The following is a 17,255-nucleotide window of genomic DNA, read 5'->3' as shown; positions in this document are numbered from 1 at the left end:
TGTACTCTTGTAGCAACAGACATATCAAGAGATGAATATTAAGACAAATTTGTTAATGCTGCAGTTTGGGCAGCTAACAAAACAAAATCACTTTTTAAACTGGAAGTCTGAACACCGGCCAACTAATAATTATTGGATGGTTCTGTTTACAAATCTGTTGTAAATGGGAGGAAGAAGACTAGTGCTCACAAAATTATAAATAACCTGAATACTTCGGAAAAGTAGTGGAATATTTTTCAGGCTTTTCTCAAAAATCAGGTCTGCTGACAACTGATATGAAAAAGAAATGGAAAAAAGGCATTAAATCATGCATTTCTCAAAAGAATTCCAGCCACCCATTAAACTCTGTTCTAAGATTATCAAGTGGAATTGAACTGAACCCAGATTTCTAAATTGTACCATAGGGTAGTCACACTAAAAAACACCAACAACTTTGATTTAAAGTGTTCATTGGAATGCTGTTTGTTTTGTTTCTCTTGTACAGAATTATTAGCTTTCTTATCTGTCTAGTGCTTGTACTGTGCGCATCATAGTGCTATCAGAACACTTTACAAGTTACAAAACTAAACATTCAAAATATCTTTGCATCTTTTTTCCCTTCATTTCTAGACGTAGGTTACTCATGTTTCTTATATTTGTATTTGATATATTTTAGCCTTCTAATAAAAAATACTTTTTTGAAAAATACTTTGAGTTCGTGTCAGAGTTTGACCTTTAATGTTTTCGCCTTCAAATGTATTAAAGTAACTATGTTACTAGCTTAAACACAATTAATGGAACCACCATGGCTTAGAAGTAGATAGGGCTGGACACTTCCATTCTGCTCCTAGTGCTGCCACTGATTAGCATTTCAAAAATTACTGTGCTATTGAGCAAGTCCCTTGACCTGTCTGTGCCTCCTTTTCCCCATCTGTGAAATGGGAATATTTAATTTGCTGTTGTAAAGCTCTTTGAAATCCATGAATGAAAAGTGCTCTGTAAGAACTAAGTATTAGTAGTAGAAGTAATGGCTATCCAGTAATTTAATTCTGTCTAGTTTTTACAAGACAACTAAAAAACAATCCCTTTTGTAGGGAAAGTAAGGAAGCTGAAATTGTTTAAAGATGATAGAACAAGAATGAAAGCTAAGAAAAGTAACCCATTTCTAGCATGTCCGATTCTGAGTATTGTGATGAAAGTTAGTATTGTGTAGGTGAAACACACAGTGCTCTGTTGTTGCTTGTTGTCATATCTACCACTGATCTGTATATTGGGCAAGTTTGTGGCCCATTTCATAGATATGCATAGGAGCTAACCAGAATAGAGGCCTCTGTGCTTAGAAGAGCATAGGTGCTGCTACTGATGTGTTCCCTCCTGCTACAAGTTGGCAAAGAGAGCAGGCAGTCTGTGCTCCTCTCAGTGCAACTAGGAAATCTCCCAGAGCCAATATGTATATGCACAATCAGTAGCAGAGGGCTCTGGCTGTTGAAAGCTAGCTATTTATGATTTTCTGTGAACTGCTTGAGATTTTGGGGTATCACTGACTAACCTACACCTACTACTTTTTCATAGGTCTTGATGGCTCTACATGAGATGTTCCCAGCAGTGCATGCAGCAGAAATGGCCATCCAGAGAAATCCACATTCTTGGGAGGCATGGCAGACTTTGGGACGTGCCCAGCTTGGATTAGGAGAAATAGGACTGGTAAGAAAACAGCCTTATCAAAGAGTGGAACATGCAGATCATGAATTAGGCACCACGTGTGATAGAGTAAAAGTACCAGAATGCCAAAGTAATTTAATTTCCTTTATAATACTCAAATGTAAACAAGGCAAAAGATTATTGTTCCTTTTATTTCCAGTAATCTTAACAAACATTTCCTGTATAACGTTATTGTTGGGTTTGTGAAAGACCCGGCCAGATCAGAGCCATTCACCTTATTCACATGAGGGATTTAACCAATAGTGTTGTTACACATATCTAACTACACAAGTGCAGGTGCCTATTGCCTAGCTAGATTCAGTGCAGTTTACCATGGTTTGAAATCCATGTACCTGTTCAAGTCATGGTCTGCATTGGCGCAGCTTGTCTGTAATAGGGGTTTGTACTGTTGCAGCTACATCAGTGTCTAAAACACTCATCTAAACAAGACCTTACTCTTTTCCTCAAGGAGAAGTTTATGAATTTAGCAAATCTATATGAAAGCAAGGTTGAGTTGTCTACTCCATTAGAATACTTAATTTTGGGGATCAAATGTTATAGCCCTCTATTATACCTAGTTTGGCACTGATAAGTTAATTTTACATTGTGTTTAAGAAATATAGGTACATGTGCCCAGAGATAAGTGTGATGGATGCTTAGGTGTCATGACTGGGACATTGGTGGTCAGACCTAGTGGTTAGAGCAGGAGTTGGGAGTCCAGCCAAATCAGGTACAAGGAGGTCAGAGTTCAAGACAAGCCAGTGGGCAGATGGAAAATCTGTCATTAGGAGGCAGGTAAGGTGAGGTCACTGGTAGGCCAAAGTCCAAGGAAGGTCAGAGGGCAAACTGAGAGTCATGAGAGTCGGGTGTCAGGAGGCAGGCAGGGTCAGGTTACCAGGAGATCTGGATCGGGCATCAGGTTACAGACAACAATTAAATAGCGAAGTCAAGGACAAACCTGGATCGGAAGCTAGAGTCTAGGGCAGGGGTAGGCAACCTATGGCACTCGTGCCAAAGACGGCACGCGAGCTGATTATCAGTGGCACTCACACTGCCCAGGTCCTGGCCACCGGTCTGGGGGGCTCTGCATTTTAATTTAATTTAAAATGAAGCTTCTTAAACATTTTTAAAACCTTATTTACTTTACATACAACAATAGTTTTGTTATATATTATAGACTTATAGAAAGAGACCTTCTAAAAACATTAAAATGTATTATTGGCACGCGAAACCTTCAATTAGAGTGAATAAATGAAGACTTAGCACACCACTTCTGAAAAGTTGCCGACCCCTGGTCTAGGGTCTGTTGCAAGCAGAAACAGGCAGGTATTCTGTGGTGTTCCTCAGACAGCTCCCTTCCATGCTTCCTGGTTTAAGTATTGGCACCAGCCAATCAATGGGCTGTGAGGCGCTGCCACTCTGGTCCTGCTGCGTGGTACTTTCTACCAAGCCCAGACCTACAGGGTCCTCCTGTAGGAGCCCAGTCTAAGCCTCCTGTACTGATGTGGGGGCATCAGGCACCCAAAACCCTCATAGTCTCTGGTTCCAGCCCTGCTGGTTCATACATTGTGTAAAATAAAATATACAGAGATCTGGAATCGCATTGAGCTGCAAGTTAATGTTGTTGAAATTTTTTTTAAATGGTTTAAAATTCTTTAACAAAATAAATGAATAAATACAGGTTGGACCCTTTAGCAGATCCTCTTTTTGCAAAAGTGTACACTAAAATACCCTATTTTTAAAAAATACACTTTTACTGGGCAATTACATTGTTCTTGTACATACTGTACATATATGTGTGTGTGTGTGTATTATTTTTTTTAACTGATAAATGAATAGGTACACAACAGTTATAGAATCATAGAATATCAGGGTTGGAAGGGACCCCAGAAGGTCATCTAGTCCAACCTCCTGCTTGAAGCAGGACCAATTCCCAGTTAAATCATCCCAGCCAGGGCTTTGTCAAGCCTGACCTTAAAAACCTCTAAGGAAGGAGATTCTACCACCTCCCTAGGTAACGCATTCCAGTGTTTCACCACCCTCTTAGTGAAAAAGTTTTTCCTAATATCCAATCTAAACCTCCCCCACTGCAACTTGAGACCATTACTCCTCGTTCTGTCATCTGCTACCATTGAGAACAGTCTAGAGCCATCCTCTTTGGAACCCCCTTTCAGGTAGTTGAAAGCAGCTATCAAATCCCCCCTCATTCTTCTCTTCTGCAGGCTAAACAATCCCAGCTCCCTCAGCCTCTCCTCATAAGTCATGTGTTCCAGACCCCTAATCATTTTTGTTGCCCTTTGCTGGACTCTCTCCAATTTATCCACATCCTTCTTGTAGTGTGGGGCCCAAAACTGGACACAGTACTCCAGATGAGGCCTCACCAATGTCGAATAGAGGGGAACGATCACGTCCCTCGATCTGCTCGCTATGCCCCTACTTATACATCCCAAAATGCCATTGGCCTTCTTGGCAACAAGGGCACACTGCTGACTCATATCCAGCTTCTCTTCCACTGTCACCCCTAGGTCCTTTTCCGCAGAACTGCTGCCTAGCCATTCGGTCCCTAGTCTGTAGCTGTGCATTGGGTTCTTCCGTCCTAAGTGCAGGACCCTGCACTTATCCTTATTGAACCTGATCAGATTTCTTTTGGCCCAATCCTCCAATTTGTCTAGGTCCTTCTGTATCCTATGCCTCCCCTCCAGCGTATCTACCACTCCTCCCAGTTTAGTATCATCCGCAAATTTGCTGAGAGTGCAATCCACACCATCCTCCAGATCATTTATGAAGATATTGAACAAAACCGGCCCCAGGACCGACCCTTGGGGCACGCCACTTGATACCGGCTGCCAACTAGACATGGAGTCATTGATCACTACCCGTTGAGCCCGACAATCTAGCCAGCTTTCTACCCACCTTATAGTGCACCTTATACCCAACTGCTCCTCAACTTACCTTTCCTTGGTAGTGTTTCAGAAGAAGTAGATCTTGTGAGGGAGGAGTCGGTGATGGTCTTCTGGACTAGTTCAGGGGAGTCATGCCATGCATAACAGTCAGTATATAAGAAAGCATGGAGATGTTTATGACAGAAGTAAACAAGTGGATGGTTAAGGCTAATGTAGCAAAGTGCAGGAGCTCTGATCATTGTGTCACAGAATTATAAAGATAAAAAAATAGTTTCCCAGGAAAAGCTCACATCAACGCATAGACTAATGAACTGGAACTACAAATAAAAGGGTGGCTATAATTAATAATATCTATCTAAATATCATTCAAACCAGCTATCTTATAATAAAGAGCAATATGGGTGAGACCCCAGTGTTTGTGATAATTAAATGTATGTGACATTCATATCTGTGTACACAGTTTTCCTGCTGTGTTAATTTGAAAGCACAACCAAGCAGAACTGTTGATGAAAGCACATGTAGTGAAGGCAAAAGGCCATCAGTAAAATGATTCATAATGGATTCTGAAATAAAAAGATATTTGCTTTATTTTATTTGATCTTTTGTAATACATGGAGTTGAGCAGCTGTGTGATGATCCAAGAATATTACAATTACAGGGAATTCAGAGTCCTGTTAAAAAGAGAATGATTAAAGATGTAATGTTTAGGCTGACATTTCTTTGGCCATTTATGAGAAATTAATATGAACTGTTTTCTTTTTTTGTTTGTTTTGTGGCTGGATCACTCAGAGTTTTTAAATTTTTTTTATAAATAGAAGCGTCAGTGAGAACTAGTGCCTTTACTGTATTTGAAAAAAATTGATATATAAATAACATTTGAAAGCTGTATACTACATATGTACAGTGTCTATTTTCTATTGTCTTGATATCACAAGATGAGGATGTTTTACATACAAACTCATGCATATCTAAAGTGTGGCGCACTGAATCACCAGTGAAATTCTATGGCACACACCAGCCTCTTGTGCCCCTACATCAAAGTAAGTGGAACACTGCTATTTCATCCCCCCCAAGGACACTGATTTTCTGATCACCCACCCTCTGCCAAATTCCCTGGTAATCAATGCTGCCAGTGCACGTGGCCATCAGCAGCACTTCAAATCAACACCACCAGATCACAGTGCCAAGAAACTAGACTTGCTGAGTAGAAAAGTTTATTCATCGGTGGGGTTGCAATTTTGTATTGCCAGTTACCAAGCCATTTTGGACAAATATGATTTTCTGTTCTATTCCCATCTGGTGGACTTCCAGGACTCTCTTCCTCCTGACCGACAGCAGGACTTCCAACGCATGCTAGATGAAGACAAATTGGTGACCCAAGTTGCACTCCAGGCAGCAGTGGATGCTGTAGACACTGCCTCTCACTCCTTAGTGTCCACGGTTGTCCTCCGTCACGACTTGTGGCTCCAGTCTAAGGGTCTTCCAAAGGAGGTTCAGATGATGCTGAAAGACCTTCCCTTTGACAACAATAAATTGTTTAGCGACAAAATGGACAAATCTTTTCACTCCCTTAAGGAGTCCCGTGCCACCCTTTGCTCCCTGGGTATATATACTCCAGCTCCCACCTGCTGACAACATTTCCACCCTTCTGTCCTCGCACCGCCTATCAGCCATACCCCCGATGACCTTTGAAACTCCTCAGCATCAACCTCACTCTCAACAGCCCTGGCACTCTCCCTCAGCTGCCTCTGCCACTTCAACTTCCCACCGATGACCCAAACAATCGTTTTGACACTTGTATCAAGACCCGCGAACTGTCCATAACCCTTCTGGACACACACCCCGTTGTATTCAGGGATCGTCAGGCACTCTTTGCCTACACTTGGAGTTCCATCACCTCCAATCACTGGGTGCTGGACATCATCCATTAGGGATACCTGATGAAATTCCTTTCCTTCCCTTGGTGCCACCTGCCCGGGGGACGCCCCCCAGACCTCTCCCAACTCCATGTTCTCCACAGTGAAGCCACCACCCTCCTCTGTAAGGGCTCCATAGAACCTGTGCCACATGGCCACCGTTTCTTCTATTCCCCCTATTTCCTCAGTCTGAAAAAAGGGGATGGTATATGCCACATCCGTGCCTTGAAGAAATTCATTCCCAACTTTAGTTTCCAGATGGTCACCCTCCTTACTATCCCCTCCCTCCCCCATAGAGCCTGGTTCGCAGCTGTCAATATGAAAGACGCATACTTTCATATAGACATATACCCTGCTTATCGCAAATTCCTTTGTCGTGAGGAATGCCCATTATCAATTTTGTGTTCTCCCCTTTGGAATCACCACTGCCCCCTCTCCCCTTATATTTACCAAGCTCTTTGCAGTTGTAGCAGCCTATATGTGCCGACTGGGACGCCCTATTTCCTTACTTAGATGACTGGCTTCTGGTGTCATCCTCCCACTCCCGCCTCCTGACTACCCATGCACTCCCTGCACACCGGCCTTCAGAGACTAGGAGTATGCATCAATGAAGAAAAATCCGTCCTCGTTCCTACGCACATGCTTACCTTTATTGTTATACCAATAAAATAAAAATCAGCAGGATCTTGTTAAAGGGGAAAAGGCAAAATGCCACATTTATTGTGAATACAGAAAGAGTCATAGTAAGCAGTTAGTTATAGCTATAACATTCCATTCAATTTCATATTTATTCACACATTCATTCATACACACACACACACACACAGGTTCTGCAAGGTTGTTATCATAGTTACCAGCCTTAGACTTGCTCATGCCAAGCCACTGGCCAGGTGGCCTGGACATGAGGAGGACACGTCAGCTGCTCATCTGATGCTCCTGGAAATTGGTTTGCAGAATCAGACCCCAAAGTTCTCACTTTCTAGAGTCCACTTTTATAGGAATTTATTCCTATGCCAGTCTATGGGAATTGCTTCATCATGCTGTTACTGAATCAATCAGCAGATGGCACATTCCTGACGTCTCCGTGCTGCCAGATGTTATCTTGTTCTTTGGTTCTCCCATTCTTGAGGCTGTTGGGTGGATTCTGGTCTGCCCTCCGGGGGGTCCTCTGGTTATTTCCACTTGACACCTTCTTCAGCCGATGGACACTGGATTCTTAGGCTGGCACACCCCTGATCATTCAGTTATTATCCACACCAAGCATCCATCCACATACATCCTCTATCTCTATTTTAATCACAATTGTTAACAAAGCGAGATGACTACAACAAAAGGGCGGGGAGTCTCTGGGTGCTGTTTCTGTTGTTACAAAGTATTGCTTTGAATCTCTCTCTGTGTGAGTAGTTGTTGTTACAAAGAATTGCTTTGAGAACAGGCTGTGTCTTAGAATGTACTAACACAATTAGCAGCTTGCAAGTTTCACACGTAGAGGGAGAGAAACCAAAAACCAAGAGACCTCTTAATTAGTAATACCCTGGAATTTAAACTATGGGGAATCAAACTCATTTGTGATTTTAATACAGAACTTCTTTAATATGATCCAACTTTATAGGAGCACGTTTGGACTCCATGGCAGCCAGAGCCTTTGTTCCCAGGGACTGCTGCACCACCCTTGTTGCCCTCCTTGCCACACTCCAACATCATCCACGCACATGTGCGTGCCAATGCCTCTCCCTTCTAGGACATATGGCGTCTTGCACTGCTGTTACACCACATGCCTGTCTCCATATGCACGGCCTCCAACATGGGCTCCGAACAGTCTATGATCCACAGGTAGACTCTCTCACCAAGCTGCTGGTCCTTCCCTCCCATGTACTGACTTCCTCTAGTGGTGGTACAACCCCTCCACAATCCTGGTGGGCATGCTATTCACATCCCCACTTCCCAAGCCTTTCTAAACTTCCTCCACTCCTGTCATGTCCTAGTACTCTCAGAGTATGTCTACACTATGAAATGAGATCGATTTTATAGAAGTCGATTTTTAGAAATTGATTTTATACAGTTGATTGCATATGTCCCCACTAAGCGCATTAAGTCGGCAGAGTGTGTCCTCACTACTGAGGCTAGCATCAACTTATGGAGCAGTGCACTGTGGGTAGCTACCCCACAGTTCCCGCAGTCTCCGCCGCCCATTGGAATTCTGGGTTAAGCTCCCAATGCCTGATGGGGCAAAAACATTGTTGCGGGTGGTTTTGGTACATGTAGTCAGTTGCCCCTCCCTCCTTGAAAGCAACGGCAGACAATCGTTTCACCCTTTTTTCTGTGCAGACGCCATACCAGAGCAAGCATGGAGCCTGCTCAGCTCAGCTGACTGTCACCGCTGCTGTTGTGTCCTGGGTGCTGCTGTCAGCAGATGGTGCAGTACGACTGCTAACCGTCATCATCCACCGCTTCCACTGCAACTCTGCTCTCCTGCTCTTGTAAATGAGCTCAGTCTAAATAGCAAATTTCTCCATTTTGTCATCATCCACTGCATCCACTGCAACTGTGGTGTCCTGGTGCCATGAATCCACCTCGCAGGTCCTCTCGTCGTTCTGTATAAATATCTATTCTCGGTGGCATCCGTCGTCATCCACCTCTTCCGCTGCAACTCTTCTCTCCTGCAGACGCCATACCACAGCAAGCATGGAGCCCACTCAGCTCACCGCTGCTGTTGTGAGCATTGTAAACACCTCGCGCATTATCCTGCAGTGTGTGCAGAACCTATAAAAGCAGGCGAGGTGGCGACGACAGCGCGATAACAATAGTGATGAGGACATGGACACAGACTTCTCTCAAAGCACGGGCCCTGGGAATTTGGACATCATGGTGGTAATGGGGCAGGTTCCCGCCATGGAATGCCGATTCTGGGCCCGGGAAACATGCACATACTGGTGGGACCGCACAGTGTTGCAGGTCTGGGATGACTCCCAGTGGCTGTGAAACTTTCGCATGCGTAAGGGCACTTTCATGGAATTTTGTGACTTGCTTTCCCCTGCCCTGAAGTGCAAGAATACCAAGATGAGAGCAGCCCTCACAGTTCACAAGCGAGTGGCAATAGCCCTGTGGAAGCTTGCAACACCAGATAGCTACTGGTCAGTCGGGAATCAATTTGGAGTGGGCAAATCTACTGTGGGGGCTGCTGTGATCCAAGTAGCCAATGCAATCACTAAGCTGCTGCTATTAAGGGTAGTGACTCTCAGAAATGTGCAGGTCATAGTGGATGGCTTTGGTGCAGTGGGGTTCCCTAACTGTGGTGGGGCGATAGACGGAACACATATCACTATCTTGGGACCGGACCACCTTGGCAGCCAGTACGTAAACCGCAAGGGGTACTTTTCAATGGTGCTGCAAGCACTGGTGGATCACAAGGGACTTTTCACTGACATCAACGTGGGATGGCCGGGAAAGGTGCATGACACTCACATCTTCAGGAACTCTGGTCTGTTTGAACAGCTGCAGGAAGGAACTTACTTCCCAGACCAGAAAATTACCATTAGGGATGTTGAAATGCCTATAGTTATCCTTAGGGACCCAGCCTACCCCTTAATGCCATGGCTCATGAAGCCATACACAGGCACCCTGGACAGTAGTAAGGAGCTGTTCAACTACAGGCTGAGTAAGTGCAGAATGGTGATAGAATGTGCATTTGGATGTTTAAAAGCTCGCTGGTGCAGTTTACTGATTAGGTTAGACCTCAGTGAAACCAGTATTCCCATTGTAATTGCTGCTTGCTGTGTGCTCCACAATCTCTGTGAGAGTAAAGGGGAGAAGTTTATGGTGGGATGGGAGGTTCAGGCAAATCGCTTGGTGGCCAATTACACACAACCAGACACCAGGGTGATTAGAAGAGCACAGCTGGGTACCCTGCGCATCAGAGAAGCTGTCAAGGTTCCTTCCCCACTTTGAACTTTAGAGTACAGATGTGGAGACCTTCATGAAAGACCCCCTAAACGTATTCTTACCAGATTAGGTTAAAAACTTCCCCAAGGTACAAACTTTGCCTTGTCCTTGAACAGTATGCTGCCACCACCAAGCGATTTAAACACAGAACAGGGAAAGAGACCACTTGGAGACATCTTCCCCCAGAATATCCCCCCAAGCCCTACACCCCCTTTCCTGGGGAAGGCTTGATAATAATATCCTCACCAATTGGTACAGGTGAACACAGACCCAAACCCTTGGATCTTAAGAACAATAAAAAATCAGTCAGGTTCTTAAAAGAAGAATGTTATTTAAAGAAAAGGTAAAAGAATCACTTCTGTAAAATCAGGATGGTAAATACTTTACAGGGTAATCAGATTCAAAACATAGAGAATCCCTCTAGGCAAAATCTTAAATTACAAAAAGACACAAAACAGGAATACACATTCTCTCCAGCACAGTGAATTTTACAAGCCAAAAAACAAAAGGAAATCTAATGTATTTTCTAGCTAGATTACTTACTAACTTTACAGGAGTTGGAAGGCTTGCATCCTTGATCTATTCCCGGCAAAGGTATCACACAGACAGACAAACAAAAGCCTTTTTCCCCCGCCTCCAGATTTGAAAGAATCTTGTCCCCTCATTGGTCATTTTGGGTCAGGTGCCAGTGAGGTTACCTTAGCTTCTTAACCCTTTACAGGTGAAAGGATTTTGCCTATGGAGGGATTTTATAGCACTGTATACAGAAAGGTGGTTACCCTTCCCTTTATATTTATGACAGAAGCTTTGAAAACCAGTTTCATGACTGACCAGGCTACGGTATGACAGTTCTGTTTGTTTCTCCTTGATGAAAACCCGCCCCCTTGGTTGACTGTACTTCCCTGTAAGCCAACCGACCTCCCCCCTTTGATCTCCGCTTTCAGAGGCAATAAAGTCATTATTGTTTCCAAGTCATGCATTCTTTATTAATTCATCACACAAATAGGGGGAAAACTCACAAGGTAGCCCGGGACGGGTGGGTGAGGAGGGAAGCACCGGGTAGGGTGGTGGATGAGGGGAAGAGGGAAGGACAAGGCCACTCTACAGTTCAAAACTTATTGAATGCCAGCCTTCTGTTGCTTGGGCAATCCTCTGGGGTGGAGAGGCTGGGTGCCCGTAGCTTCCCCCACCCGCGTTCTTGGGCGTCTGGATGAGTAGGATATGGAACTTGGGGAGGAGGGCAGGTGGTTATACAGGGGCTGCAGTGGCAGTCTGTGCTCCTGCTGCCTTTCCTGCAGCTCCACCAGATGCCTGAGTATATCAGTTTGCTCCCCAATTAGCCTCAGCATTGCATCCTGCCTCCTCTCATCACGCTCCTCTTTCCTCTCACCGCATTCATTTAACGCTTTCCTGGACTCTGCCATTTTTTACCTCCACGCATTCTGCTGAGCTCTTTCAGCGCGGGAGGACTGCATGAGCTCTGAGAACGTCATCACAAGTGCGTTTTTTTCACCTTGTAATCGCGCTGGCCTCTGGGATGGAGATGATAGGGGGAGTGTAGAAACATTTGCAGCTGTGGGAGGAAAAAAAGGGAGAGTATTTTTTAAAAAGATACGTTTTAGAGAACAAAGGGAAGACTATTTCACACTGAATCAAGCAATTCACATTAGATAGCACATGTGCTTTTGGTACAAGGTTGCATTTTGCCTCTTATATTTAGTGCCTGCTGGTTTGGTGTGAGACATCACACATGCTCGGCTGGGCAACAGAATTCGGCTTTCAGGCAGCCATGGTAAGGCAAAGGGTTTTGGCTTCTTCAACCTTCATAACATGTGGTAATGGTTTCAAACAGCAGCTCCCTCCTTTCCCATACCAAGCAAAGCCCGTTGGGTTGGCCATTTAAAAGGAGGGGCTGAAGTTTTAGGGTGAATGTGCAACACAACCCAACTCTCCTCCCCCTCCAATTCTCTGGGATGATCGCTTCACCCCTCCCCACCCCAAAGGCAAACAGCCCAGCAGGGGACATTCAGATCTTTCACTGCACTTTCGTCATTATAAGTGGATCATTAAAGGTTGGTTTCACTGTACTGCCAAAGACAAATTGAACAGTCATTTTCCCTACACTTTAGGATCTTCATCAGTACAATAGCTTTTCATGAGAAAAATAAAACGGGTTCTGTTTTTTGTAAAACAAATAAAAATAAGAAAGTAGTATAAAGCAGAATTTTGCTAAGTGACACTGTTATAGAAGTTTGCAAATTAACAAGTATCATGTCTCTTTTGTAAATATGGGGTTTGCAGATCAACAAAGAGCAAAGTATTGTATTTCTGCTAGAATGCATATATGCCAGATATACCCAGTATTATTATCCATATATATTGCTCATAGATCTTGCCAACTCTTGTATTACATTAGAAGTTTCTATTATAAAATCTGACATAAACCGTTTCTGGACTTTAGATGGATTCCTGTGTCATTTGCCAAATTTAGCTAATGAGAAATACAAAGATATGATCATCAATGGAAATGCCAACATAGTGTGTGACATTAACTTCTGAGTTAGTGGTTCAAGCGTAAAGCAGTCAAATCTGTAGTGTTTCAGACCATGTTGCTGCCATCCTAAGGGAAACAAATCATAACTCAAAACTGATTTTTATAGTTCTGTGTAGGATTAAGGCATTACGTTTTATCACACTGTTATAATATTCTTTTTTTCTAAGAAGAACACAGTATGCAGATTATTTTGCAGTCAGTAAAATACTGTTTTGAGCACAGTGTTGGAATACTATAACTCTGCCATTAATATTAAAATCATAAGTGGACACTTGCTTTTCTATTAGGTACACAAATGCAAAATAAAGACGCAATTAAACTTTTAAAAGTTACTGTTTGTTTTATATTTGTGAGACAAGGCAAGTGAGGTAATATTTTTTATTAGATCAGCAGAAGTTGGTCCAATAAAATATATTAACTCACTTGTCTCTCTCATATTCTGGGACCAACACAGCAAACATTTTATATTTGTTTCAGCGAAAAAATTGGCATTGAGCTATTCTTTACATTATTCAGCTTGTAGTTTTTTATTTTGTATGTTCTGAAATATTGGTATATTCATCAGGTTTTGGTGTGAAAGAAAATTTTTCTTGTTAAGGCATATTTACCACAAAGCCAGTAACCGTCACATTTTAGCATTCACATTCTAGCACACAGTATTAAGGGAGTGTTTGGCCAGATTCTGAGGGAAGTGGAGCTGAGGTGAAGTTGGGGCTAGAGCTAAACTATCAGGAGACTAATGGTAGCACTGCACTTGGGCTAACTAGCCATGTTTCCAGTATTGATGGGGCGGGAGGGTAAGCAGTCCATACCTCAGACTTTGCATGGTTAGATGGTCACTTCAGTGCCTCTGATAGTCTCGTCAAAGAGAAGACAACACTTTCTCTCCATCTACAATATGGACTTGGTTTGTAGCTTTTGCCAATCCATTGGTTTTCCATGGGAGGCAATAATACTATCCCAAGTAGCTGTTCCCAAGCCAACTTGGGGGGCAAAAGTGGTAGAGAGGAACCATAGGGTCTGAGACAGCTACATGATCTCTGATTTGAAGTAGCCAAAAATTGCAACCAAGAAAAACATAGACTTTGGACATCTGTGCTTTCTCTGGCAGTGTTCACAGTGAAAATGGGAAAATATATCATAGGTAATAAGGATTAACAAGTATTAAATTATCCATCAAAAATAAGAGAAGTACAATGAAAATGTAATAAAGCAGTGCAGACACTTTGACATAAGAAGAAAGAACAGAGGAAATGTGACTCAGTCTTTAAATTGATGGCACAAAATATTCTTTCATTGCCAATCCATTAGTTGACTCATTTGCAACAAAATAGTAGTCAGATAACAGATAGTTAATACTTTCAATCTTTTCTTCGGTCTATTAAAGTTGATGATGATCCAGTCAGAACTAAAATTGATTTGTTTTAATTGTTTAGTGTGTAATTTACTTTAATATTTGTTGAACTAAACTTTAGCCATTTTCCATCAATTCTAGAGCAAATATATTTAAAAAAATCATGTTTCTTTGTATGAATTTGGTACTCACAGAAATAAAAGGTTATAACAGTGAAGCATAAGAAGCATTCTTCACAAAGCTCTGCCAATACACCTTAATCCTCATCTGCTACACTTCCGTTGCTCCAGTCTTTGACCTCTCTTGAAAGTCTTAGTTACATTTATGTGCTCCCTCCAAACTCACTTTTACTCATTCTGTAACTCAAGGGAGCACTTACCCACTGAGCTTTCCCATTTTCCAAATCAATAAATTAGAAATGCCTCCAGTTTTCTAAAACCCTAACTGTTCTTTTATAAATAATTTTACAATTGTTATCGGTAGACCTGGTAAAGCCACCCTCAGGCAAAAGTTGCCCAACGCTTCCCATGATAAGACCCTTTTTCAGTCACTTAAAACTGCAGACTTTAACCATTTGGCCTGAAATTTCCCATGCTGGGTGTCTGCTGATTTTTCTTAAAACTTTCAGCTAAAATGATTCAGCTGTTTCTGATAAAGAGATTAGGAAAAATAAGTTTTACCCATCTTAAAAAAATTCTTACAAACATTTTGTTGTGAAGCTTTAATGCCTTCATGTTTTGGAACAGGGCCTTGAAATTTGGCAAGGGGAGGGTTACTTTGATGCCTAGGATGTGCCTTTTACTGTTCCCTATGAAAATTTGCCCAAATTTGGCTAAATTATAAACCTCTGAATAATCTCAGTTCACCGATGCTCAGTATTATTATTTATATTGCCATACCCTTAGTCATGGACCAGGTTCCCAGCGTGCTAGGTACTGTACAAACACAGAACAAAAAAACCTTCCCCAAAGTGCTAAGTCTAAACCAAGAAAGAGCAGATGGATACAGACAGACGGGAATGTGCGAGGGAACAGTGAGACAGTATTGGTCAGTATGGTAGTCAGTGGTCTCAGCAAAGCAGCAGCCTAATCATTGTCAAGGGTTCTGGGTTTTTGTAAGTGTAATAGAAAAGAAGGGTTTTAATGAGAGTTTTGGAGGAGGAAAATTAGGTAGCTTTGTAGATGTTTATAGGGCAGGGCTCTAATCAAGCAAGAAGGGTAGCTATGGGAGAAAGCATAAAGATGCTTGTTTGGAGGCGGCTGTTGGGATGGAAGGCAGAGTTGACATCTTGATAGTGAATGAGACATTACATGGAGGGTATGGTTAGCCCTTGAAGAGCTTTGTAAATGAAAATAAGTTCCTGGTTTTTGATGCAGTAGAGAAGCAGAAGTCCATGGTGGGGGTGGGGGAGTGGAATGCAAAAGTGAGGTGATGTGGTCCAAATGACAGGCTGGAGAAATGATTTGAAACAGCATTCTGAGTGGATATAGGTGGGGCAAAATTGCATTTGTCAAGGCCACAAAGAAGGATGTTTCAGTATGTGACAGTCAGAGTCCAGATGGTTTTTCCCTGGATCCTGATTGTCACACTGTAATGCGAGATGATGAGTGCCTGGACCAGAGAGAGAAAGTTTTAGCTGTGTGAATGGATAGGAAAGGCCATATCTTAGAGGTGTTATACAGAAAGAATTGGCAAGATTAAAACATAGGCTGAATGTGAGGACCCAGATTGTGGTCTGAGTCGAAGATGAGGCTCAGGTTATGGGTCTCACTGGCATGCAGGATGATGATGTCCACCGTGATCAAGAAACAAGGTAGTGAAAAGGGCTTTGGAGGGAAATTAGAGTTCTGTTTTAGCCACGTTGAGTTTTAGTCGATAGCTAGTCATCCATGAAAAGATGTCAGACTGAGATTCTAGCTGAGATGAAAGATGACAGGTCTGAAATAGAGAGGTATTTGAATCGCCAGCAGAGACGGTACCTGAATTTGTGTTTGCAGATGAATTTACTGGGAGACCTGGTTAGAGGGAGAATAGGAGGGGTCTAAGGACAGAGCCCTGTGGAACCCACACCAAAAATTGAGGAGGGATTAGGAGGATCCTCTGAAGGAGCAATTAGAGAGGTATGAAGAAAACTGGGAGAGGACAGAGTCACTGGCTAAAGAAAGACAAGATTTCAGGAAAATGTCCATGGTCAGCTGTGTCAAAGATGGCTGACAAATAAAGGCGGATTAGGAAGGAGTACTGGTTCTGCAGTTTGGCCAGGAAGAGGTCATTAGAGACTTTGGTGTGAGCAGTTTCACTGGAATGCAAGGGTGGAAGCCAGTTTGGAGAGGGTCTAGGATGGAGCTTGAGGAGAGGAATTCCAGACACTGATTGTATGCAAAGTTTTCAATGAGCTTAGAGATGGAAGGGAAAAGGGATTTTGGGATGGTAGTTGGAGAGGCAAATGGGATTAAGGGTAGGGGTTTTTTTAAGACAGGAGAGACTAAAGCGTGTTTATAATGTGAGCTAAAAGAGCTAGAGAAGAGTGAGAAGATAAGGAGAAGAGTAAGGTCGGGAATGAGATTGGCATGAGCGAGATCAGGAGTTGGGATGGGTCAGTGGGACAAGTGGGGGGGTTTGTAGGAAAGAGAAGATAAACTTCTGCATCTGTGATAGAAGAGAAGGAGGAGAGTTGTGGGGGGGAAGGATGAATGGAAGGAAGGACAAGTAGAGGAAGTTCACTAGTGAGACTAGTTAGCTTGGCAACTAAATTATCTGAAGATTTCGTTTGTACTGAGCATGCACCAGCCCAGAGCTTTCCCTGAATTTGCTCTTTCTAGCTGCCAGAGGCCATTGTGTCTACATGCACTGGTCTCAGCATTCTTTTGTCCTCATCACCTCTCCCCTCTGCATTCAAACAAGTC

At 42.9% G+C, this 17,255-nt stretch overlaps 1 protein-coding gene across 4 annotated transcripts in view; it reads left to right on the top strand.

Annotated features, from left to right (window-relative positions):
* TTC33 (tetratricopeptide repeat domain 33) overlaps positions 1 to 17,255 on the top strand; it is a 114,816-nt gene that overhangs the window by 86,881 nt on the left and 10,680 nt on the right. For 2 of the 4 annotated variants that reach the window (XM_048849964.2, XM_048849963.2), the window contains exon 4: positions 1,552 to 1,683. In XM_048849964.2, coding sequence (XP_048705921.1) covers positions 1,552 to 1,683 — 132 coding nt within the window. Of the gene's footprint in view, positions 1 to 1,549; positions 1,684 to 8,011; positions 8,333 to 8,827; positions 11,413 to 17,255 lie in introns of those variants that run through there. The other 2 variants (XM_048849961.2, XM_048849962.2) reach the window with 2 other exon arrangements.

Source organism: Caretta caretta, chromosome 5, assembly GCF_965140235.1.
Source record: "Caretta caretta isolate rCarCar2 chromosome 5, rCarCar1.hap1, whole genome shotgun sequence".
In the NCBI taxonomy this organism is placed as follows: Eukaryota; Metazoa; Chordata; order Testudines; family Cheloniidae; genus Caretta; species Caretta caretta.
Note: the sequence above shows the minus strand (reverse complement) of the source record. Positions and strands in the feature narration are given on the sequence as shown.